The following is a 24,014-nucleotide window of genomic DNA, read 5'->3' on the forward strand; positions in this document are numbered from 1 at the left end:
TCTGCTGTTCTTATCTTGATCCTGCAGAGGGCGCCAGCTCCTACAACTTTGATATCGCCAAGAAGTCCGACCTGACCAGACTGTATAAGGTTTACAAGGCTGAGAGGATGAGGAGACCGCTTGGGATCCTGGGCACAACGATAGGACCCATCAGCCACACCGGAGTTGTGTTAGTCCCCCTATATATATTAAAAAAACGTCTACCAGTAGCCTACTCATTAGTACACAAAAACGGTTACCAAAGAGTTTACTGCCACAGGGAATAGGGAATAATTCACTCATAATCAGTTTGTCATATTTGTACTGGGGGCTGAATATTTGATACCGATAGTCATTACAGCTCAGGGCTTGTTTATGAGGTGAACTGCCTGATAATGGAGGTGGACTGGCTTTAGGAGGAGAGCAGAGTGTGATGCACTGAATCTTGTTGTGTTCCCCCTCTTCAGGGTGACGTTGGAGGACGGGTCGAGGTGGTTGGTCCATAAGGGAAATAGTTTGGGGAACAGTTCTCAGAGCGTGGTGGTGGACGTGAAACACATGAGCTCTGACTGGAAGGTCAGTATCAACAAGCAGCTTTTTATCCACGGCTGAACTTATCGGTGAATGTTTCAATGAACAGCTCCTAACCAGGCCTTATCACTAGACACGTAATGTTGTAGCCTCACATCCTTATTCATGTATTTGTTGTCTAGACTATTAAAAAGAAAGATTTCAAGGGGAAGAAGACTGTTGCTGACTTCGTGGCAGATCGGGGCTCCAATTACTGTCCGCTCTTCGATAACTGTCCCCCTTTCGGGAGTGAAACGTCTTCACGAGTAAATCAACATTCAACAAATCAACATTATATCACTCAACCAGATTAAAATAAATTAATGCATACATAAATTGTGTTTGTTTAGTTCTTTCTTTGAGTTTTCCCAACATCTAGAGCAGCTTCAGAGAATAACCGAAGGCTCTATGGGGCTTGTAAATCAGAGTGCATCATGGGATTTGTTGTTGGGATACCCCGCCATTTTGTAATGCCTGGAGATCCTTGGAGTAATGTAAATACACGGTGACTTAGCCAAATCAAAACTTTGTTTTAGCACGTCTCGCATGAGAACGGCTGTTACAGTTCCAAACACAACATTGTCAGCATAATGACAAATAATTAGACAATGAACAAACAATGAATTACTGAACAATCACCATGGCTACCATTATCATTCCTACGCTCCTATACAGTTCAGTTCAGTGAGGACAGTAACATGTCAGATATATATCACCATCACACTGTTACTGTGCTAAATCATTGTGCTGAAAGGTTCAACTATGAAAAATGGGTTTAGAAAATTGGTTTGCTGTCAGCAACGTTGAGCATGTGTGTTTGTGTGTGTGAGTGTTTGTGTGTGTGTTAGTGTGTGTGTGTTTGTGTGTGTGTGAGTGTTTGTGTGTGTTAGTGTGTGTGATTGTTTGTGTGAGTGTTTGTGTGTCTGTGTGTGTGTTTGTGTGTGTGTGTATGTGTGAGTGTGTTTGTGTGTGTGTGTGTGAGTGTTTGTGTGTGTTAGTGTGTGTGAGTGTTTGTGTGTCTGTGTGTGTGTTTGTGTGTGTGTGTATGTGTGAGTGTGTTTGTGTGAGTGTGTGTGTGTGTCTCTATGGGGGGCGGTGTCTGTGTGTGCGGTCGGGTTCCCTCTGATGCTGAAGGTCACATGACCTCGCTGGGCGCAGTGATGACAGGTTTCTTTGTGTTTCCACACGATTGGTCAATTTCACGGTCCCCCAGAATCCCTCAGCTTTGGATCTCAGCCACGAGCGTCATTGTGGGAATCAGAGAGAGGACAAGGGACGCTTGGACGCGTGCTACCGCGCGGCTTCTAGCCACCGTGTTTACATTGTTACACAATCGAAAACAGGACTGCGCGCCCGGACCCGGACCTGGGTCAACCTCGGACCCGGACCAGAGGAGAAGAACAGGATCTACCTGAATAAGCCCACTAGGACCTCAGGTCCTAGTGGGCTCCGGGGTCCTGGGGGGCTCTGGGGTCCCGGCTGGGTCGTGGGGTCCGGTCTCAGGTGTCCGGGCTGGGGGTCCGGTCTCAGGTGTCCGGGCTGGGGCTCCGGTCCCGGGGTGCGTCGGGGGGGGCCCCTCTGTCCGGCCCCAGCGTGCGGTAGCCGGGCCTCTGGGAGCGGAGGAGGGGCGTCTGGGTGGTGGCGTCCTGCAGCTCCGACCGCCTCGGCCCGGCCTCGCGGAACCGGGGGCGCGTCCAGCCGTACGCCAGACTGTTGAGGCCGCCCTGAGACCCAGACGCCAGCGCCTGGCCGGAGACACGGGGACACTCGGGGTGGAACGAAGGCCAACACCTACTCCCGGCTATTTTCTATGTGACATTTCAATTATGTGCAATATTGCAACGAGTTGTTTGATTGACTTTTACTGTTTGTCCATTTTGTTGTTTGTCTGTTGTACGGCCCGTTGACCGACTTCGTGAGCTAATGGATACCTGGGTCTCCCCAAGGGGATGAATCAAGTGTCCATCTATCTATCCATCTATCCATCTGTCCGTCTGTCCGTCTGTCTGTCTATCCGTCCGTCCATCCATCCATCCATCCATCCATCCATCCATCCATCCATCCATCCATCCATCCATGCTTCACCACCAACTGTTACGCTGTCTCCCTGTTTGATCACATCACATGACGCGTGGTCCTCCCAGATGTATGAGGGCTAGATCCGCCCACCCGTTGGGAGTGTACGCTGATCTATCCATCTTACGTCTGGGGGGACACTCCCACATGTGAGGTCACTGTGGGAGAAGGCTTGTAACAGATGGCTTCTAACAGAAGGCTTGTAACAGACGGCTTGTAACAGACGGCTTGTAACAGAAGGCTTGTAACAGAAGGCTTGTAACAGAAGGCTTGTAACAGAAGGCTTGTAACAGAAGGCTTGTAACAGACGGCTTGTAACAGAAGGCTTGTAACAGAAGGCTTGTAACAGACGGCTTGTAACAGACGGCTTGTAACAGAAGGCTTGTAACAGAAGGCTTGTAACAGAAGGCTTGTAACAGACGGCTTGTAACAGAAGGCTTGTAACAGAAGGCTTGTAACAAAAGGCTTGTAACAGAAGGCTTGTAACAGAAGGCTTGTAACAGAAGGCTTGTAACAGACGGCTTCTAACAGACGGCTTGTAACAGAAGGCTTGTAACTGCTAATCAGCATCAGCGGGTCAAATAAGGCCCTTTAACGAAGCAATCCCATTGTTAGTCGTTCCTTCAGACACGATTACATCAATCTATATAATATTAGTAAGAGGTTTGTTGTATATATGTATGTGTGTGTGTGTGTGTGTGTGTGTGTGTGTGGTGTGTGTGTGTGTGTTTGTGTGGGTGTGTCTCTGTGTATGTGTGTGTCTTTGTATGTGTGTGTCAGTCTTTGTCTGTGTGCGTGTGTGTCTGTGTATGTGTGTGACTGTGTGCGCGCGTGTGCGTGCGTACGCGTGTGTGTGCGTGTGTGTGCATAATATACTCCATGGTTGATGATTTAATACCTGGATGAGGTAGAGCGCTGCGGCCGGGGCGCCCTGCATGGCCGCGGGCCGGATCCAGCTCAGGGCGGTCACACACACGGCTGAGGAGCAGAGCCACGCCCACACGGTCAGTACTCAACCGGCCTGACGCACAAAAGGGCCTGCACCTGCACACTGACGCACAAAAGGACCTGCACCTGCACACTGACGCACAAAAGGGCCTGCACCTGCACACTGACGCACAAAAGGACCTGCACCTGCACACTGACGCACAAAAGGACCTGCACCTACACACTGACGCACAAAAGGACCTGCACCTACACACTGACGCACAAAAGGACCTGCACCTGCACACTGACGCACAAAAGGACCTGCACCTACACACTGACGCACAAAAGGACCTGCACCTACACACTGACGCACAAAAGGACCTGCACCTACACACTGACGCACAAAAGGACCTGCACCTACACACTGACGCACAAAAGGACCTGCACATACACACTGACCTCGGTTATCTCAATTAAAAAGAGCCTAGATGATTATAGGTAAGGGTTAGTGGTAACCAGGTGATCCAGGGTCAGTGGTAACCAGGTGATCTAGGGTCAGTACTAACTAGTAACCAGGTGATCTAGGGTCAGTGGTAACCAGGTGATCCAGGGTCAGTGGTAACCAGGTGATCTAGGGTCAGTGGTAACCAGGTGATCTAGTGTCAGTACTTACTAGTAACCAGGTGATCTAGGATCAGTACTAACTAGTAACCAGGTGATCTAGGGTCAGTACTAACTAGTAACCAGGTGATCCAGGGTCAGTACTAACTAGTAACCAGGTGATCCAGGGTCAGTAGTAACTAGTAACCAGGTGATCTAGGGTCAGTGGTAACCAGGTGATCTAGGGTCAGTAGTAACTAGTAACCAGGTGATCTAGGTTCAGTGGTAACCAGGTGATCCAGGGTCAGTAGTAACTAGTAACCAGCTGATCTAGGGTCAGTAGTAACTAGTAACCAGGTGATCTAGGGTCAGTAGTAACTAGGTGATCTAGGGTCAGTACTAACTAGTAATCAGGTGATCTAGGGTCAGTGGTAACCAGGTGATCTAGGGTCAGTGGTAACCAGGTGATCCAGAGTCAGTACTAACTAGGAACCAGGTGATCTAGGGTCAGTGGTAACCAGGTGATCTAGGGTCAGTACTAACTAGTAACAAGGTGATCTAGTGTCAGTACTTACTAGTAACCAGGTGATCTAGGGTCAGTACTAACTAGTAACCAGGTGATCTAGGGTCAGTACTAACTAGTAACCAGGTGATCCAGGGTCAGTAGTAACTAGGTGATCCAGGGTCAGTAGTAACTAGTAACCAGGTGATCTAGGGTCAGTGGTAACCAGGTGATCTAGGGTCAGTAGTAACTAGGTGATCTAGGGTCAGTAGTAACTAGTAACCAGGTGATCTAGGGTCAGTGGTAACCAGGTGATCCAGGGTCAGTAGTAACTAGTAACCAGCTGATCTAGGGTCAGTAGTAACTAGTAACCAGGTGATCTAGGGTCAGTAGTAACTAGGTGATCTAGGGTCAGTACTAACTAGTAACCAGGTGATCTAGGGTCAGTGATAACCAGGTGATCTAGGGTCAGTGGTAACCAGGTGATCCAGGGTCAGTACTAACTAGTAACTAGGTGATCTAGGGTCAGTGGTAACCAGGTGATCTAGGGTCAGTACTAACTAGTAACCAGGTGATCTAGGGTCAGTACTAACTAGTAACCAGGTGATCCAGGGTCAGTACTAACTAGTAACCAGGTGATCCAGGGTCAGTAGTAACTAGGTGATCCAGGGTCAGTAGTAACTAGTAACCAGGTGATCTAGGGTCAGTGGTAGCCAGGTGATCTAGATTCAGTAGTAACTAGGTGATCTAGGGTCAGTGGTAACTAGTAACCAGGTGATCTAGGGTCAGTGGTAACCAGGTGATCTAGGGTCAGTGGTAACCAGGTGATCCAGGGTCAGTACTAACTAGTAACTAGGTGATCTAGGGTCAGTGGTAACCAGGTGATCTAGGGTCAGTACTAACTAGTAACCAGGTGATCTAGGGTCAGTACTAACTAGTAACCAGGTGATCCAGGGTCAGTACTAACTAGTAACCAGGTGATCCAGGGTCAGTAGTAACTAGGTGATCCAGGGTCAGTAGTAACTAGTAACCAGGTGATCTAGGGTCAGTGGTAGCCAGGTGATCTAGATTCAGTAGTAACTAGGTGATCTAGGGTCAGTGGTAACTAGTAACCAGGTGATCTAGGGTCAGTGGTAACCAGGTGATCCAAGGTCAGTAGTAACTAGTAACCAGCTGATCTAGGGTCAGTAGTAACTAGTAACCAGGTGATCTAGGGTCAGTAGTAACTAGGTGATCCAGGGTCAGTACTAACTAGTAACCAGGTGATCTAGGGTCAGTGGTAACCAGGTGATCCAGGGCCAGAGGTCAGGTACCTGGACCCCAGCAGAAAATGAACACAGCGGGGTAGAGCAGCATGCGTCGGTCCAGCATCCTCAGTTTGGCCCACTGCCTGTCGCCTAGGAAACCCCCGGAGGTCACGACCCGTCTGTGAATGCGCCGGGCTTTCTCCATCAGCACCTGAGAGGGGAGATGGTACGGATCAATACTGAGGCGGGAGATGGTACCGATCAATACTGAGGCAGGAGATGGTACCCATCAATATTGAGGCGGGAGATGGTACCGATCAATACTGAAGGAGGCATGACGAGGACATCAAACTACCAACCTGTGGCTCTGCTGATAGGCCGGTTAGCGGTTCTATTCTCAGGTGATTCTGACGATAACCACATCAAAATGTAAACTATTTAGGAAGGATTAATATACTACAAACATCATGATTTTAATAGTGACTAGTTTTCAGCGATCCGAAACAGTTCCCTTTTTAAAGTCTCCTGTGTTAAGGGAACCACCTGATCGCTTCTCTTTGAACACAAAGACTTTTCCATGTCTGGGTGTTTCTTGACTCAAATATATAGAGTGGTTCAACTGGGGAAACTCCCTGTAAAACACCAGTGGTTGGCTGGTTCGTGATGAGAGGGAGTGCTCTCTCTCTGCTGGCTTCACACTTGCGGAAGGCGGAACTTCGCCTGCTCCAACGCTGGTTTACTGACTCTTAAAAGGGAACTGCTGGAAACCACAACAATGTCAGCAAACCCATGTGCACCTTTGCTCGAATCCCCGCAGAGGTGCGGTTCTGGATGGATGCTAATCCTCCAGGGGAGCAGACGCCGAACCGCTAAACATCAGGTCAACTCTAACAGGTTGAGTTGCAGGGCTCACACCGTGCACTCAGCATCCCCTGCAGTGTCATCGGGTTAGTGTGTGGGTCGTCGGGACAACGCACCATGATGCCGACGAGGGTGATGAGGAAGGTGAGGAGGAAGATGAGGTCGCGGTAGGCGTGGAGCAGCCAGCAGTCTCCCTGCTCGCCGCTCGGCCCCGGACTGAGGCACAGGGGCCCTGTCTGCATCAGGAGACACCTGCGGGGGGGTTAGGGTTAGGGTCTTCCTCTACCAGCGGGTCAAGGGCATTCAGTCGCTCAGCCCCCCACCTCTGGAACTCTCTGCCTCACGACATCCAACACTCTGGAAACGGATCTATTCAGACAAGCCTTCTCCCTTTAAGTTGCATTCTTGGGACTAGAACGACCCCCCTCTTTTCTCTTTTACACTGCTTTATTATGTTGGTGTTGTTGTTTTTTCTTGCTCTTATGGATGTTTAATTTTGTAAGGTGACCTTGAGTGTCAAGAAAGGCGCCAACCTGTAGGCCTCCTACAGCAGGAGGTTGTGACAGCATCCTGATTCACTGGACGTGGCTTTGGATAAAAGACACGTCAAACACTTTCAGGACTCTCGGGGGAAGTTCCTTCAAGAGTCTGGAAACCCTTCTGTGTGTCTATAAAGAGCCTCCTATCTACTGTTAAAAACTGGAACTTTCCTTATCTTTAAAGAGCAGAAGGCAGTTTATCTTGTGAGAACCAACTCTAGCAGAGTGCCTGTCTGCTCCGCTCTCCTCTTATTGAGTCCTGTTTAACCCTTTCAGCTCCACCTCTAGTGAAGCTGTGTTCAGCTCCACCGCTGTGAGACGTTTTCCACTTGAGTCTGTCTTCCCTCAATACACAGTCTCAGTTTCTCTTCGGACCCCGTCTGAAGCCTTAGCCGCTACGCTGATTTCAATTGGATCGGTGTCCACCAGGTAAATATAGCATCGGTGCGCATTGGAACAGTGTGTGTTAGCAACAAACCTGTAGGGTTGGCTACAGTTAGCATAGCAGCGGAGGAGGTTAGCCTTGATCAACGCTGGAGACATGAGCAGCCAGGGGAGGAGCCTGCAAGCAGAGACAGCAGTACAGGGTGTAGCAGATACTCCATGTACGGGCGATAACATATACTTCATGTACAGGGTTTACACAAGACTTGACAAACACAAGATACTGACCCTGCAACCACAACGAGGATTTTAGGTGACAGCATGCTGCTGGCTTCCTGGAACACACAACACACGAGATGTTAACCAACGGGTGCTTCATGTGAGGAGATCCGGCGGCAAACACAAGATCATGTTTTCTCTCTCATTTCTGGATCAAGGTTGGTGAGACGGAGACAGAGGAGGGTGTGAGGGGTAGGATGTGAGGAGGTAGGATGTGAGGAGGTAGGATGTGAGGAGGTAGGATGTGAGGAGGTAGGAGGTGAGTGGCTGACCTCAGCCATGAATCCACTGATGCTGCAGTCGAGTCTGCTCCTGAGGTCGGAGAACAGCCTCCACACGTAGAGGAGCGAATAGAAGAAGGACGTCGTGTAGAGGATCTGTTGGAGGCAGGAAGTAACAGAACGTCACGCCCTCAGCGGGCTGGATCCTCCCTGGGGTGCCGAGCTCACAACCCTGCCCTCCGTTCAGTTGGTCTTCGGAATATTCCTACTGAGCACCTCCGACCCCCCCCTCCACATGTTCCCATTGAGGCTCGAACCACAACGCCTCGCTGCAGCAGCAGGTCACGACGAGGCTGTGCTGGGGTCGGAGGACGGCGTGGAGCTGCCGTCTCTGCTCTCCCCGCCCTGACGCGGTGCGGCGCGTTCATCCAGTGACCCGCTAATCGGGAGCCGTGCGTGTGTGTGTGTGCGTGTGTATGTGTGTGAGTGTGTGTGTGTGTGTGTGTGTGTGTGTGTGTGTGTGCTACCTGCTCCACAGTGTGTAGGTGGCAGCAGGCGCTGTGTGTCTCGGGGTCCGGGGTGAAGAGAGCGGCCCCCACCAGCCAGCTGACAGCCAGCAGGAGGTCCGCCCCACAGAGGAGCAGCAGGGGGCGCACCTGGAGAACACACACACCTGGAGTTACACACACACACACACACACCTGGAGTTACACACACACACACACACAAGCAGAGTTTCACACACACACACGTAGAACACACACACCTGGAGTTACACACACACAAACACACACACACACACCTGGAGTTACAGACACACACACACACACACACACACACCTGGAGTTACACACACACACACACACGTAGAACACACACACCTGGAGTTACACACATACACATCTGCAAAACACACACACCTGGAGTTACACACACACACACGCACACCTGGAGTTACACACACACACACACGCACACACACACACACACCACCTGCTACCACTGGAGCAGGTACACACACACACACCCCCTGCAGAACACACACACCTGGAGTTACACACACACACACACACACCTGGAATTACACACACACACACACACACACACACACAAACACACACACACCTGGAGTAACACAAACACACACACACACACACACGCACACACACACATACACACACACACACACACCAGACGGTCGGAGCCAGCTTTAAAACAGTCGGTGGGCGACGAAATATAGAGAGGGGGCGTGGCCAAAAACCCTGCGCGTACAGTTTATGCATAAACTTATATAAAATAAACTATTATTAGTTGTACGCCGACACACAATCACCACCGTAGTGCTATCATTACCAACACACGCACACAGTGCTCCACCAAAACGCACAAGAACCGACAAAACCCAATGTCATATGAACCTCTATTACGACATTATCATTGTTGCAATACAATGCCACAAAATGATTAGTGTGGAGTGATAAAGGGTTTTCCTAAAAGATATGACATGAAATACCTCAACTTCAATTGAATTGTCCTGAAACACATTGAATCGTTTTAAAGGGATCCTTTGAGATGAGCCTCCCCCCAAAAAACACACACACACACACACACACACACACACACACACACACACACACACACACACACACACACACACACACACAGACACACACACACACACAAAGATCACGTGATCCTGCACTCTAACCAACCAATCAGCTGAGGTTAGGGAACTCCGTTAGATCATTTAAAACATTCTCCGATGTATAAATCACTATATTTGGTGTTATTGTATTAAGGATTATTTATATATATATATACAATACAATACAAAGTAGCCTACTTTGCTCACTGTCTATGACACAAACAGAAAGTATGTTCTATTTATTTGTTGTGTAATATTTACCTCCTGCGACTGAAAGAGTTTCTGTGAAGCTGAAAACACCAAAATGGATCCTGAGCCGACAATGCTGAAAAGAATAGCGATGCACATTATCAAATGTCGATCCTTTTAGAACAGCGCTGAACCCAAATCTGAACTCATAACGAGACTAGTAACCGTAATGAGAACTACTGCGAATCTCTAAATAGTTTCCGTCCCAGATGAAATTAAAGCACATGCAATGTATTTATTCTACATGCAGTCAGCTGTGAGGTTGTAAGAACCACATGCAACCAAAGGAGACGGCCCGGGGGTCGGGGTCCCATCTCATCAGAGACACGCAGTGACAGGCTGTCAGATAGCGGGGTGAGAGGGACGAGAGGGGTCCTGGACTCACCTCAGGACTGCCATGGAGAGCTGTATCCATCGCACCGCCTCGTACACCTGAAAACAACGGAGATCCACCTTGGCTTACCGATAGTATAACGACTGTCCGTCCCGAAGTAGCCTTCCGTTACATTCAAGATTTTAAATAAACCTTAAAATGAGCAACCAACTAATGAGCAACAAATCCCAGCTTCATTTAAAGATCATTTGATTGACTTTATTTTACTCACGTCGGTTAGGTTGTCAGCGTTGCTGGTGTTCTGCGTTGTGCTGTTGGAGAACATCGCGTCCGTTTCTCTTCAAGACTAAAGTGCGTTTTAAACATGGACTGGTGAGTTAGCCTGAGCCTCTGACCGTCCAGCGAAGCTGCTTGGTGTAAGCAGAAACAGGTTTTAAGTCCTTATCTCCTCCCAGATTCGCTATCTGTGAAGCAGCATACAAATGGTGAGATTTGGCGTTGAGTAGTGAGATCTGGCGACAGCTGGTGGTCAACAGGGACGACTACACGGTCCGTCCACTAGTTGGTCTTGGAGCTTCTATCAGATGTGAGTCGAATTCCACTTGAGATACAAAATCTCTATTTGCATCATCATCTCGTCGTTATACGTTCTGCACTCATCCATGGTCAACTCATTATGGTTGAAAAGCAGGGCTTTTCTCTGTATATGAGTAACACCAGAGATTGCCCGACCATTGAGAATTTGGTCGGACAAGAGCATCACCCAACCGATCAGAAGGTGGCAGCCCTGTGTCTGTGCGTGATATACACCGATGGATACACGGAGGGAACGTCTGTGTTGTATCGTCCAATCCTTTTAGTTGAAATCGGTCTTGAAGTTGGGAAGGCGCCCAATGATGCAAAATTAAACAATCATCGATAATTCTCCTTGATTATAAGGAGTAAAAAGTACAGATATGTGTTAAAATGTTGGGAGTAGAAGTAAAAATCTGTCAGTAAAATGAATACTAAAGTAAAGTACAGACACATGAAAACTGTACTTAAGTGCACTTACAAAGTATTTGTTCCACGTTACTTCCCAAATGTGTACAGGCAATTCTTCAAGAAAACAAATAAAATTTTGTCAAACACTGTTAAATTTCCTTTACAAGTATGTAAATGAGTGAAACACACACGCATTAACTGTAAACTGTCACTCAAATTACCCTTACTTGATATTAACAATTCTGCATAAATAGTGTTTTCACGGCTATTGTTTAAGGTTAAGCACTGATGAAGAAAATTAAAGATATTGGAGGGTGTTTGTGTTTGTGTTTTGTCCTTTCCCAAGGTGACCCTTGAGATCCGAAGGCAGCACTGGGAGGAGTCGATGCCTGGACACCAACACTGCTCGCTTCAGGTACAACTTGTTGTGTTTTATTTTTGCAAGTTGGGAAATGACGGCTGCATCAAGAGCATTAGGCCTGCTCCATCTAGCCCTCCCCAACTTGTGCCTCTAACTTCTTACTACTTTTTAAAACGTTTATTTCTTAACTCTTTCACAGGGTCTGATATCAGGTCTGTATGGGATTTTTTCTTTTAAGCTTTTAAGCACTACAGAGATATCTATATAATTTTACTTAAAAATGATGAATATATTAGTGAATCTTACACATTGTCACTTCAATTACTTCTATGTCAGTGACTATTATGATGTACATGTACCAATGGAACATCGTTGAACAAATATGATAAATAAAACCTGGAGATTATTGAGATTGTAACAAAGCCTCAGACAATAATGACTTTGATTATAGCAGCTAGATAAGTGACTTTTACTCCAAAACTGGACGCGATGGCTTCTCCTGTTGAGCTCCCAACTGGAGAGGACTATATGAGTCAAGAAAGATAGAAACTGGGAATTGGAAGAAATCACCAGTGATTGAGATGCAATCAGAGAGGACAGTGAAGAATTGTCCATACTCAGACAGTTGGGTGCCAACCCATTCCTCTGAATGTGCAGCAGACATTAGATGGCCAGAGGTGAAGAGAACAGTCAACAGAAATACAGAGGTGAACAGTAGACAGCGTTTAAGGGACAATGACAAGTAATAAATATATATAAAAGATTAAGGGAATTAATTCATGATATGTAAAGAACAAAATCATAATATTCGGAGTATGATGTCAGAAGATTTAGAGAAAAACATTGAATGATAAATTATAAGAACAAACAACAGGACATCACGGGAGAGAACAGGTTATCTTCTGAGTCCCGATTGTCACCATCCACCAAACTCGACCAGCAACTTTCAAATTGGTCTGGTAATTTTTGTTTTTATCAGTGTTAGATATTTGCATGGTACAAATGCAAACTACCACTGAAAACGGTACAATCACTGTAGATACGAATGAGCCACTAAGCTAAAACAGGCTTTTCAACTTTGTTAATAGACATGCTAGGTGTTAGCCCACTTGATATTGAAGGGACATTGTTACCTAACTAACTATTAGCGTTACCAAGTAAATTTATAATTACTAAGTTCCTAAAAATTAATGTTTAATAATGTATCCCTTTAAAGAACACTCAATGAAAAAAAAGTATCCACAATTAAAAGAGTACATTTATATTGGGATTTAAAAGCGGTTTAAAACTAGCGCTCTATAATGCATTTAATCCTGGTTTACTAAATCAAATCATAGTGGGGTTTTCAACACTCTTTTAAAAGGACATTAAAATTATCCCTTTCTTTAGTTGTTTTCCTTATTCATTTCCTTCCTCCTTTCTTTACGCTATTTTGCACGCTACGATAACAAAGACGAGCCTTTTATCTAAAGCTCACATACTTAGTAATAGATATCTGTAATTCAGTTTGACTAGTCAAACTGAATTACAGATATCTCTAACTGTGGAAAACGAGTGCTCGTATGACATCTCTGTGGATTCAAAGTTAATGCAAAGACGCGAAAATGGTCATAAAACTTCATAAATGCTGGTCACTCACTGACATGCCTGCAAGGATCAGTGTTTTTTGATTCTCATAAATGCAATATATTTTAATAAATTCTTAATGCATTATGATCAGTGTTATTATGCATTTTAATGTGATTATATGATACTATTTGCTTCAGGCAAATATAAAACATTACAAGCAAATAAGTGGTAATTGCTTGCTTTAAGTAAAGTGAAAGAAAAACATTAAATGTATGCAATATATGTAGAATTTATGTTTTTTTTAATGGGATAAAACAAAATGGAGTACTCCAACTTTACACAACTTTTTTAGGATTTTAATAACCAACTCATTCTATAGACTCAATCAACTTCAATTATAGATAACTGAAACAAATTCTTCTTTCCCTGTAGTTTTATATTTCGGGTATGAACAGACAGCAACCTGAGTTCTGGTAAAATCCTCCAATTTTACAAAACTGAATGAACATTTACATTCCACTGATGTTTCCCCAGAAATCTCAAAAGAATAAATCACTCGAATTATAAATACCTCAAACAGTTTCTATCTTAGCTGTGCATATCTTAACACAACATTTTGATCAACCAAACAGACTACTTTAAAATAGAACTTGGTAAGTCGGAACTTTCAACCTTGAGCCTATAAGGGAGGAAGAGTCTTGTTAATCCAAGAGAAGTCTTTATTCACAGGGAAGGGGTGAAGAGTAGAAGCTTGTCATATTTCATCGTTTTGATCTTTTCTTTTATGTCCATGTTTCTCGCTGAGCGACATCTGTCCACGATGGACAGCTGCTCCACCTCTCGTTCCAGGGAGGCCTTCTGGAGCTGCCGTGTTTTAGACCTGCCAGTTGCAGACCTCCTGCCGATGGCGCTCTGGCCCATTACCAACTGAGTTAGTGTAAAAGGGTCTTCATCACTTTAATTCTCCCTTTTCTTTCGGTACAACCTTGGCAGTGTCGGACCAGCCTGGTGGCGAAACAGAAAAATGCTGCTGGAATGTTGGAAAACCGGCAGGCCTTAAAAGTGTACTGGCTAGAATAGTGGACATAATCGCTATCTTACTTGTAAGCCATTAACTATAGCACAACTCAGTATTCACTGAAGAATGGCTATGGGATTTCTCTTAAATCTTACCTACAGCTCCTTTAAGCAAAGTTTTTTCCTTGCATAGGGAACCTGCTAAATCAATCAGATGGTGATAAACTGCCCTGTATTTCTCAACCCACCGTACTGTCCAGTTCATCCTGATAGGATGCACTAATACAACTATAACAGATCTACAGACACTGACACCTAGCCCTTCTCTCTGCAGACTCATCTGCCATCAACACCACCGGTCGAACAACATGAACAGCAGAAACAACAGACCCTCATTTTGATATAAAGCATCAAATGACACATCCCTTTACGTCACATTTCAAACATATTCCAGGTCCAAAAAACAACAGCCCTCTCCTCTAATCGTATGTGGAATCAGATAAAGATTGGTACAATAGATATCAAGCCGTCTACAGGGGCCGGTAAAGGGCTCTGAGATCAGTGTCTGTTCTGTATTCACATGTAAGGTATGGCTGCTTGATGTGGTAGGGGCTGTTGTGGGGTGTTTGGGTTCTTCTGTTAAGTATGTTCACTTCATTATTCGACTGTACTCAGTGTTTTGCTGGCACTCTGAATGTATGGGACAACCACTCCTTATTGCTCATCTATGCTTGGGACAGATCCTGTAATGAATGTAATAAGCTTATAGCCAGTTGTACAAAGCCAAGTTCTCACATTAGAGGTTTAGCCTAGTTTAGGAAAGTTTAGAAATAGATATGGTCGTTAGGAGATTAGCATTTGTTTTGTTGTTTTATTATTTTGTAAATGTACCTGCAAGAAACATCACCACATGCAGGGATAAAGGTTTCTCTGTCAACCGCCCCCCCCCCCCCCCGACTTCGAGACATGAAGTTGAGTAAATCTGGGAAATAATCTTTAATATTAATGTTTCTTCAGGTGCAGTTGTACTATGTGCACCGATGTGATTGGCTGATGCAGGTAGGCGGGTCCACAACTGACCGTTTAAGATCGGCTCGTCTTCATCTGAATGATGCGTGTTGGAGAAGTAAGACCAAAGACAAGATGTTTTCAGTTCAACCTTTGATCGTTGCCGCTTTTCTGACACAGTTGGTCCTTGTTGTGGGGTCTTGTGCAAAGGGTAAGTACTTTCAGTTAGTGGTCGGCTTAAATATCTGTAAATGTAGTTTTTAAAAAGCTATAAACGTCCAAGAAAGTACTGAAATATTCTAGGAATCAGATCCAGACTGAAATAATTTGGAAGGATAATAATGTATTCAACGAAGCCATGTTATAAAATAATTGGTATAACCTGCTCAGATATGGACAGCTCTTACATACTGTTCAGTTGTTTATGTTCACATTTTATTTAGAGTTGTTTGTCTCATATTATAAGATAAGCTAAAGAAGGTTGATTTGTAAGAATGGAGGCGGACATACACCCCTACAAAGTTCAACTAAATATTTATGTTATTGTTTTGGTCCTGCAGGCAGCATCCCTGAAGACCACATAACTAAAGATGAACACCCTAAACTGTATGAAGCGAAGGTTACTCATGCTGAGGTGGTGACGAGACAGCTGTCGGTCCTGCCAAAACTTGGATTGGTCAGCCACTCCGGAGTGGTGTAAGTCCCCGTTTTTATGTATAAAACCTTCTACCATTCAAAACGTTGACAAAGGGAACAAATCCCTCATAATTATAATATTTGATACTGATAGTCATACAGCATCCAGGCTTTGTTGATGAAGTTAATGAAGCCAACAGGAAAGGTTTGCCTCTGGCCTGGAGAGTGGGCTTGATGCAGATCTACAGTGTCGTTAGGAGGAGAGTGATGCCCTGAATCTTGTTTTGCTTCCCCTCTTCAGGGTGACGTTGGACATTGAAAACGGAAAGAAGTTGTTGATCCACAAGTTAGGCTGTGGAACCGTAGTGCAGGACACAGCAGCTATGGGAACTGAGAAGTGGGAGGTCAGTAACAATAAGCAGCTTTTTATTCATGGCTAAACGTATCGGTGACCGTTCAATGTGCAGCTCTTTACTATGCCTGATCATTAAACATGGACTTATAGATAATACATGCCTAATACATAAAATAACATGAATTGTATGTTGTCTAGAAAATCTTGGAAAAGAAGTGTCTTCAGAAAAAAACTGTTGCTGAACTCGTGGAGGCTGCGGGCAATGACTACAATATCTTCACCGATAACTGTCACCAAACAAAAAATTTGATTATCAACACCGCAAAGCGAACCATGGACCAGAAGCCAAACCTACTCATCTAACGTTTTCATGAATAATGAATATACTTATGATTTCACACCACAAGTGTCCATCGAGTATCAGATAAGGAAAAAATAAACAAATACATTCATTAATCGTGTTTGTTTCATTTTTGTAAAATCCTAAATAAACGTAGATATAACATCACCTAGGCTAATCAAAACTTTGTTTGCATGAGAAACGCTTTGGCAGTTTCAAACCAACAATGCCGCCATAATGACGAATAATAATTAACAGCCAACATAAGCAGGACTTGAACCTGTGTCCCCATCTCATAATCAGCAGGTCTTAGCAGTGCACCACCGAGACACTTAGTGATGGTGGATGGATTTGATGTTTCATATTATGTTCACACTTTGGGTTGGGAGGGGGTTCGGGATTACTTCACTAAAGGGGGGGGGGGGGGGTTCTGCTGACCTTTTGGGGATGCTCCGTCCTTTGTGGCCGTATGTGTGGGGACTCAAACCTCAGCCTACAGAGTTCACCAACAGCCCTTACCACTGCACCACCAAGACGCTGACTAGGATTTGACCAGGGGTCACATTTTGCTTTACATTTCACATGATATAGAAATAAGAGGCTTCCATTAAAGTAAACCAGCGGGACTCAAACCCTGGTCTCCAGAGCGTTAGCCACCAGCGCTCTCCGCTCTCTCTTCCCCACGGAGGTCGGGAACTTGATATGGTTGGAGGATATACATGAGAGTACAATCGACACGATATCATAGCGTTTAAAACCTACATTATGGTTCACTGGATACAAACATCAGCAGGAATTGGACCCTGGTATCCAACAGTGCTCGCCACTGCACCAGCGAGACAGGGACAACGATACCTGAATGTGAGTGGTAAAATGGATTTATTCGCAGGCCAGAGCAATAAGTAATTCGGAACATTGATATTAATAACGGATGTTTTAGTGAGCACATCGTAATTGATTCAGTCTCTAAAACAACCACTCTGAACATGGAAGCCCTGTACACCAAACAGTTAAAGAGGTTATCTCAATCCATTCTAAGTGGTAACACCCATCCTTTAAACAGTGCATTTCAGCTGCTTCCCTCTAGACAGAGGCTCAAAGTTCCCAAAAGCAGAACAAATCGCTACAGGAAAAGTTTTGTTCCTGCAGCCATTCTTTGCATCATTTTGTTGTACTTTCTGATGTACTGAGCACCTCTATGATGTTTTTCTTCTGTATTTTGTTGTGTCCTTTTTTACTGTGTATGCTAAGTGTGTGAACGCCTTTTTCTTGACCTGCAAACCAAATTTACCCACGGATATGAATACAGCTACCTTGAACCTTGAACTCTGTGGCAGCCAAACTCCTTTGAAGATTCCATGTTATGCTTTTTTAGGGTTAATAATTGCATATGGGGGTAATACTCGAATAATTCTCACACAGAACTTTTCTGCAAAACCAATTACGGCATCTTTGAAAAACGGTCTGATTTGTATCATGTCCCTTTAAGGTCCCACCCTCCCGCTTAGCCCAGTATGCTGTGATTGGACGAACACTTTGCGTGTGTGTCGGCAACCAAATGCAATTATTAACCCTAAAAAAGCATGAAATTACACGCTGCACAGTTGAAGCACTTAAAACTACCATGTGGAATTCTAAAGGGAAAAGGCGGCTGGGCAGGTGCAGGGAGGTGCAATCGCACCAACTGGTCTCTCAGGCTGGGTGCTCTTCTATAGCAGCTGCGTGGCGGATCCTGAAAAGTATGTCCAATGTTCGAGTGACTCACTGCTAACTATGTGCCAGTGGCGATGCACAATATTCTGTAAAATATTTGAAATCTGAGCATAAGTGGATACAAAGGTAACTGGATTGTTGTTGGAGCTATTCTGTTTAATCCGGTTGGTCATTAAGTCGCTACGTTGGATAATGCGCACACGCGCTAGACAATTACGCAGCAAGTTGTCTGCATAGCCCCTGTCAAGGAATCTTTCACAAAGCTCCCCCGCTTGTCGCTCAAATACCTCATCGTTATTACAGACGCGGCGTTCTCTTCATAGTTGGCTGTAAGGAAGGCTCCGTTTGAGAGATGGTGGATGGAAGCTCTGGTCTAAATATCGCATTGTGGTGACCCACAACAACATAATAAAGACATTCACCAAGGGACCGTTCCTTTAAGGAAAAGGGTTTTGGGATAACAGTTCGGGTTAACGACAGTTCGGGTTGACGGGTGTTCTGGTTTACGGCAGTTACGTTTGAACTCATGCTGGAGTAACTTGTTTAGTTTTGAAGTGGAGAGTAAAGCTGACTCGACCCATCTCCGTCTCTTGTCTCGTCATTTACCGCACTCCACAATTGGTGACCCCCGACGCGAGTTGGATACGGCTGGATTATGTTGCACATCAACGGTGATAACAACGGTCCATCTATGCTGCCACCGTCAAGTTACCGGACTTTTAGCAGCACAGCCCACGGTCGTGGTTCCAACACATCGAAGCCCAGTTCCAGCTGAGAGGAATAACGCAGGACGTCACGAAATATTTCCACGTGGTAGCAGCCTTGGATGCCGCGACGACAGCCAGGTCTATGGCGCGGTTGGAGGCTCCTCCAGCTGTCGGCAAGTACGACGCACTCAAGACGTTCCTCGTGGGCCTTTTTGAACTGTCGGAGCTGGAGAAGGCGGACCGCCTGCTTTCCCTGAACGGCCTGGGTGACGGCAAGCCGTCCGAGTTGATGGAGAGGATGCTGGCCGTGCTGGGCTCGGCGGATCCCTCCTTCCTTTTCGCCCACAGCTTCCTGCGGCGGCTTCCAGCACCCGTGCGCACCGCTCTGGCCAGCTCCCCCCTCTTTGCCTCCAAGGACTACCGGGCGGTGGCTGTGGAGGCCGACAGGATTTTCCTCGCCAGCAGGCAGCAGTTTGTCCATGCGCTGCTGCCCCCCCAGCACACGTCGGCCCCGCTTCCGCCCCCGGGGTACGACCCGGACACCGCAGCCGCTGTGACAGCCCGCCGACAGCGTGACGACGGGTGTTGTTACGACCATACCAGGTTTGGGGCCAAGGCCAAGCAGTGTCGCCAGCCTTGCAGTTTTGGGGCCCCGGGAAACGTCCGGGCCAGCGCTCGTTAACAGCTGCGAGCGCTAGTCGGGACTGCAAGCTGTTGTTCGTCACTGACGCCTTGTCCGGCTGGCGGCTGCTGGTCGATTCTGGGGCTCAGCGCAGCATCCTGCCGGCGACGCCTGTAGACACTGTGGCTGGCGGCCATAACCCCCCGATGGACGCCGCCAACGGCACACCCATTCGTACCTATGGCACGAGGTATGTGGAGGTGTGTTTCGGCGGCCGGCATTTCGGCTGGGATTTCGTCATGGCTGCCGTGTCTATGCCACTCCTGGGGGCGGATTTCCTCTGCGCCGACAGGCTGCTGGTGGATGTAACGAACTGCCGCCTGATCGACGCCCTCTCTTTTGCTTCGTACCCCTGCACGCTGCACGGGGGGATGGGGGGGCTTTGTCTTGCGAACACGTTCGCCACCGGGGACCTGTATCAACGCCTGCTGGCTGAGTTTCCCGACATCACCACGCCCACGTTTTCATCGGCTGTGGCTAAGCATGGTGTGGAGCACTACATCACCACGGTTGGCCCCCCGGTCTATGCACGGGCCCGGTGCCTCAACTCTGCCAAGCTCGCGATCGCCAGGGAGGAGTTCACCACCATGGAGCGCCTCGGCATCGTACGCCGTTCCAACAGTCCGTGGGCCGTGGCGGCCCTGTGGTGATTTACGTCGCCTGAACAACGCCACCACCCCCGACCGGTACCCGGTACTGCACATTCAGGACTTTTCCGCCCACCTGGCCGGCGCCGCCATCTTTTCAAAGGTGGACCTGGTACGCGGTTACCATCAGGTGCCCGTCCGCCCGCAGGATGTCCCCAAGACGGCGGTCATCACGCCCTTTGGACATTTTGAGTTTCTGAGGATGCCTTTGGCCTCAAGGGCGCAGCACAGATGTTTCAGCGCCTCATGGACTCTGTGCTGCGGGACATGCCGTTCCTGTTCGTCTACTTGGACGACATTGTCGTTGCCAGTGCGTCTACGGCAGCTGTTCGGTCGGCTCAGTGAGCATGGTCTCATTGTCAACCCGGCCAAGTGCGAGTTTGGCCGGTCCTCCATCACTTTCCTCGGCCACCACGTCACCCCGCAGGGGGCGGTTCCCCTCCCGGCCAAGGTGGACGCCATCGCCAGTTTCCCACGCCCGCGCACTGTGAAGTCCCTGCAGGAGTTCCTGGGCATGGTGAACTTCTACAACCGTTTCCTCCCCCATCCGGCCCAGCTCATGTGACCCTTGTACAACGCCTTGCGGGGCAGGAGGCCGGCAGACGTGTTGGATTGGTCCACAGAGATGACAGCTGCTTTCGATGCTGCCAAGACCGCGTTGGCCAACGCTGCTCTGCTGGCGCACCCGTCTCCGACCGCCCCTGTTGCTCTTACTACGGACGCCTCTGATTACGCCGTAGGGGCTGTGTGTGAGCAGTGGGTGGGCGGAGCCTGGCAGCCGCTGGCCTTTTTCAGCAGGAAGCTCCGTGACACCGAGAGGAAATACAGCGCCTTCGACAGGGAGCTCCTGGCTCTTTTCCTCGCCACCCGTCATTTCCGTTTCCTGTTGGAGGGCCGTCGGTTCACGGCTTTCGTTGACCACAAGCCGCTGACGTTCGCCATGGCCAAGTCTTCGGAGCCATGGTCTGGTCGGCAGCAGCGTCAGCTCTCCGCCATCTCTGAGTACACCACAGACATTCAGCATGTGGCCGGCAAGGACAATTTTGTAGCCGACTGCCTCTCTCGGGTGGTTATTGGTTCCGTCCACTCGGGCCTCGACTACGCAGCTATGCCTGGGGATCAGGCTATGGACTCTGAGGTACAGCCCTACAGGGCGGCCCCCACGGCACTCCTCATGGAGGATGTGGTATTTGGAACGGCCAACACTACGCTCCTCTGCGACGTCTCCACTGGCCAACCGCGCCCCATGGTGCCTGCTGGCTGGCGGCGTAGGGTCTTTGAAACGATCCACGGCCTTTTCCACCTGGGGGTGAAGGCCTCTGCCAAGCTGGTGGGGGCCAAGTTCGTCTTCGGCCTGCGGAAGGACGTCAGGGCCTGGGCCGCTGTCTGCCAGCGTGCAAAGGTGACTCGGCATACCAAAAACCCCTTGGCTCTCTTAAAGTGCCGGAGAGGCGCTTCAACCATGTGAATGTGGACCTGGTGGGCCCGCTTTCACCCTCCCGTGGTTACACCTACCTCCTCACCATGGTGGACAGGACCACCAGGTGGCCAGAGGTGGTTCCCCTGTCTTCCACTACAGCAGCTGAGTTGGCCCGGGTGTTCGTTAAGGCTTGGGTGGCCCGTTTCGGCACACCGTCCGACCTTTCCTCGGACCGGGGGCCGCAGTTCACGTCGGAGCTTTGGACTGCGGTCGCCGAGGTCCTGGGGGTGGAGGTTTACCGTACAACAGCCTATAACCCACAGAGCAATGGGCTTTGCGAGCGGTTTCATCGGGACATGAAGGCTGCGCTCAGGGCAAGCCTTACGGGCAGCGACCGGGCTGACCGCCTCCCATGGGTTATGCTGTGCCTTCGCTCTGCCCCCAAGGACGATCTTCAGGCCTCGTCGGCAGAGCTGGTGTACGGCCAGCCCCTGCGCGTCCCTGGGGAGTTTCTTCCGGACGCCACGGCCCCGTGGTCGGCTGCCTCCCATCGTGCTGCGTCCCGGGACATTGCCGATGCTTTCGTTCCCATTCCAATGTCTCACCATGGTCTCCCCCGGTCCTACGTTCCCAAGGATTTACCGTCAGCAAAGTACGTTTTCGTTCGCCACGACGGCCATGGTACCCTGCTGCGGCCCCCCTACGATGGCCCCTTCCGCGTCTTGGAGGGTGGGCCTAAGAACTTTGTTGTGGATATGGGGGGCAGGCCTGAGCGGGTGGCTATTGACCGGCTCAAGCCTGCTCATGTGGATGTTGGCGAACCGCTCCAGCTGGCTCAGCCCCCGCGGCGGGGGCGCCCGCCTGCGGCACCCTCGACACCTGGCCCTGCGGCGGCCTCGACCCCTGGCCCTGCGGCGGCCTCGACCCCTGGCCCTGCGGCGGCCTCGATACCTGGCCCTGCGGCGGGCTCGGCACCTGCTCCTGCCTTTTGCCCTTCTCCTGTTAGGCGCAGCCGTTCGGGCCACCTGGTCCGCCCCCCTAGGCGTTGATTTTTCTAGGGACTGGTATATGCTAGTATGTTCTGTTTAACACTAGTGGGTGTCCGATGTTCTCTGTAGGTTCCCTGTCGGGTCTGGACCTGTTGGTTTGGGTGAATTCTGGGTGGGCCTGTGTGGTGACCCACAACAACATAATAAAGACATTCACCAAGGGACTGTTCCTTTAAGGAAAAGGGTTTTGGGATAACAGTTCGGGTTTACAACAGTTCGGGTTGACGGCTGTTCTGGTTTACGGCAGTTACATTTGAACTCATGCTGGAGTAACTTGTTTAGTTTTGAAGTGGAGAGTAAAGCTGACTCGACCCATCTCCGTCTCTTGTCTCGTCATTTACCGCACTCCACAGCATGACATTAAAGCAGTAGTCAGCCAGTGATCTACGATTCAGTGTGCGAATACTTTTTTCTCTCACTGCTGTCTTCTAAATTCACTGGAAGCCATTTGGATAAATGCTGCTGAATACCTGCATGATAAAGTGTAATATAACATGTATTGACCTGTCTTGAGCAATAGGCTTTCTGGAGTTTCCAAGATGAAGTCATCATCCCAGGCCAGTACGGGGCCTTCATAACACTGGGTATTCATGGTTACCCCCAGTACATGGTGTTCACACACTGCCTCAGAGAACACCAAGTGATGTTTACCAGTCCATAATTGTTATTAAAAATGTGGTTGTGTTTTTGGGAAAGTTCTGGAGGGGTGTGTATGGAACAGTGAGCTCTCAATCTGGGCGTCGTTTTTCTTGTTGGGGGAGAATCCAAAATGACATCATCCCTACCCTGTTAATCCTCTGAAAAACAACTTTTCCAACAAATGCATGAAAGAAATGATTTACATCAACATGTTAAATACATTACATCATCAAGGTGAGATATTACAACATTTAGGTGCGTGCGGTGTCTCATGCTTTGTAAAAGCAGAACACTTGGAATGGTTTTAAGGGGATGTTTGAGGTTTGGTGAACTGAAACCGAAAGTTCCCAAGATCATCGTCAAAAAAACAACAACCTGGAAAGTTGGAATGGAGAAAAAAGGCAGGCTGCTCATTAGCTGTTCAAGGGGAGGATGCTTCCTGATGGGCGGGCTAACAGTTTTATAAAGGATGGG

General features: G+C 48.1%; 1 protein-coding gene across 1 annotated transcript; it reads right to left on the minus strand.

Moving 5' to 3' along the window:
- Positions 1-1,919: 1,919 nt before the first annotated feature.
- On the minus strand, positions 1,920-10,738 carry tmem116 (transmembrane protein 116; the record flags this gene model as incomplete). Its single annotated transcript, XM_079758875.1, has 11 exons — positions 1,920-2,294; positions 3,524-3,603; positions 5,968-6,112; positions 6,879-7,014; positions 7,780-7,863; positions 7,974-8,020; positions 8,237-8,341; positions 8,713-8,841; positions 10,092-10,155; positions 10,465-10,511; positions 10,685-10,738. 11 exons carry the CDS (start codon positions 10,736-10,738, stop codon positions 2,076-2,078), a joined length of 1,110 nt encoding a protein of 369 aa, XP_079615001.1. The 3' UTR covers positions 1,920-2,075.
- Positions 10,739-24,014: the final 13,276 nt, after the last annotated feature.

The sequence above is a fragment of the Pollachius pollachius genome, assembly GCF_949987615.1.
Source record: "Pollachius pollachius genome assembly, chromosome: 1".
In the NCBI taxonomy this organism is placed as follows: domain Eukaryota; kingdom Metazoa; phylum Chordata; class Actinopteri; order Gadiformes; family Gadidae; genus Pollachius; species Pollachius pollachius.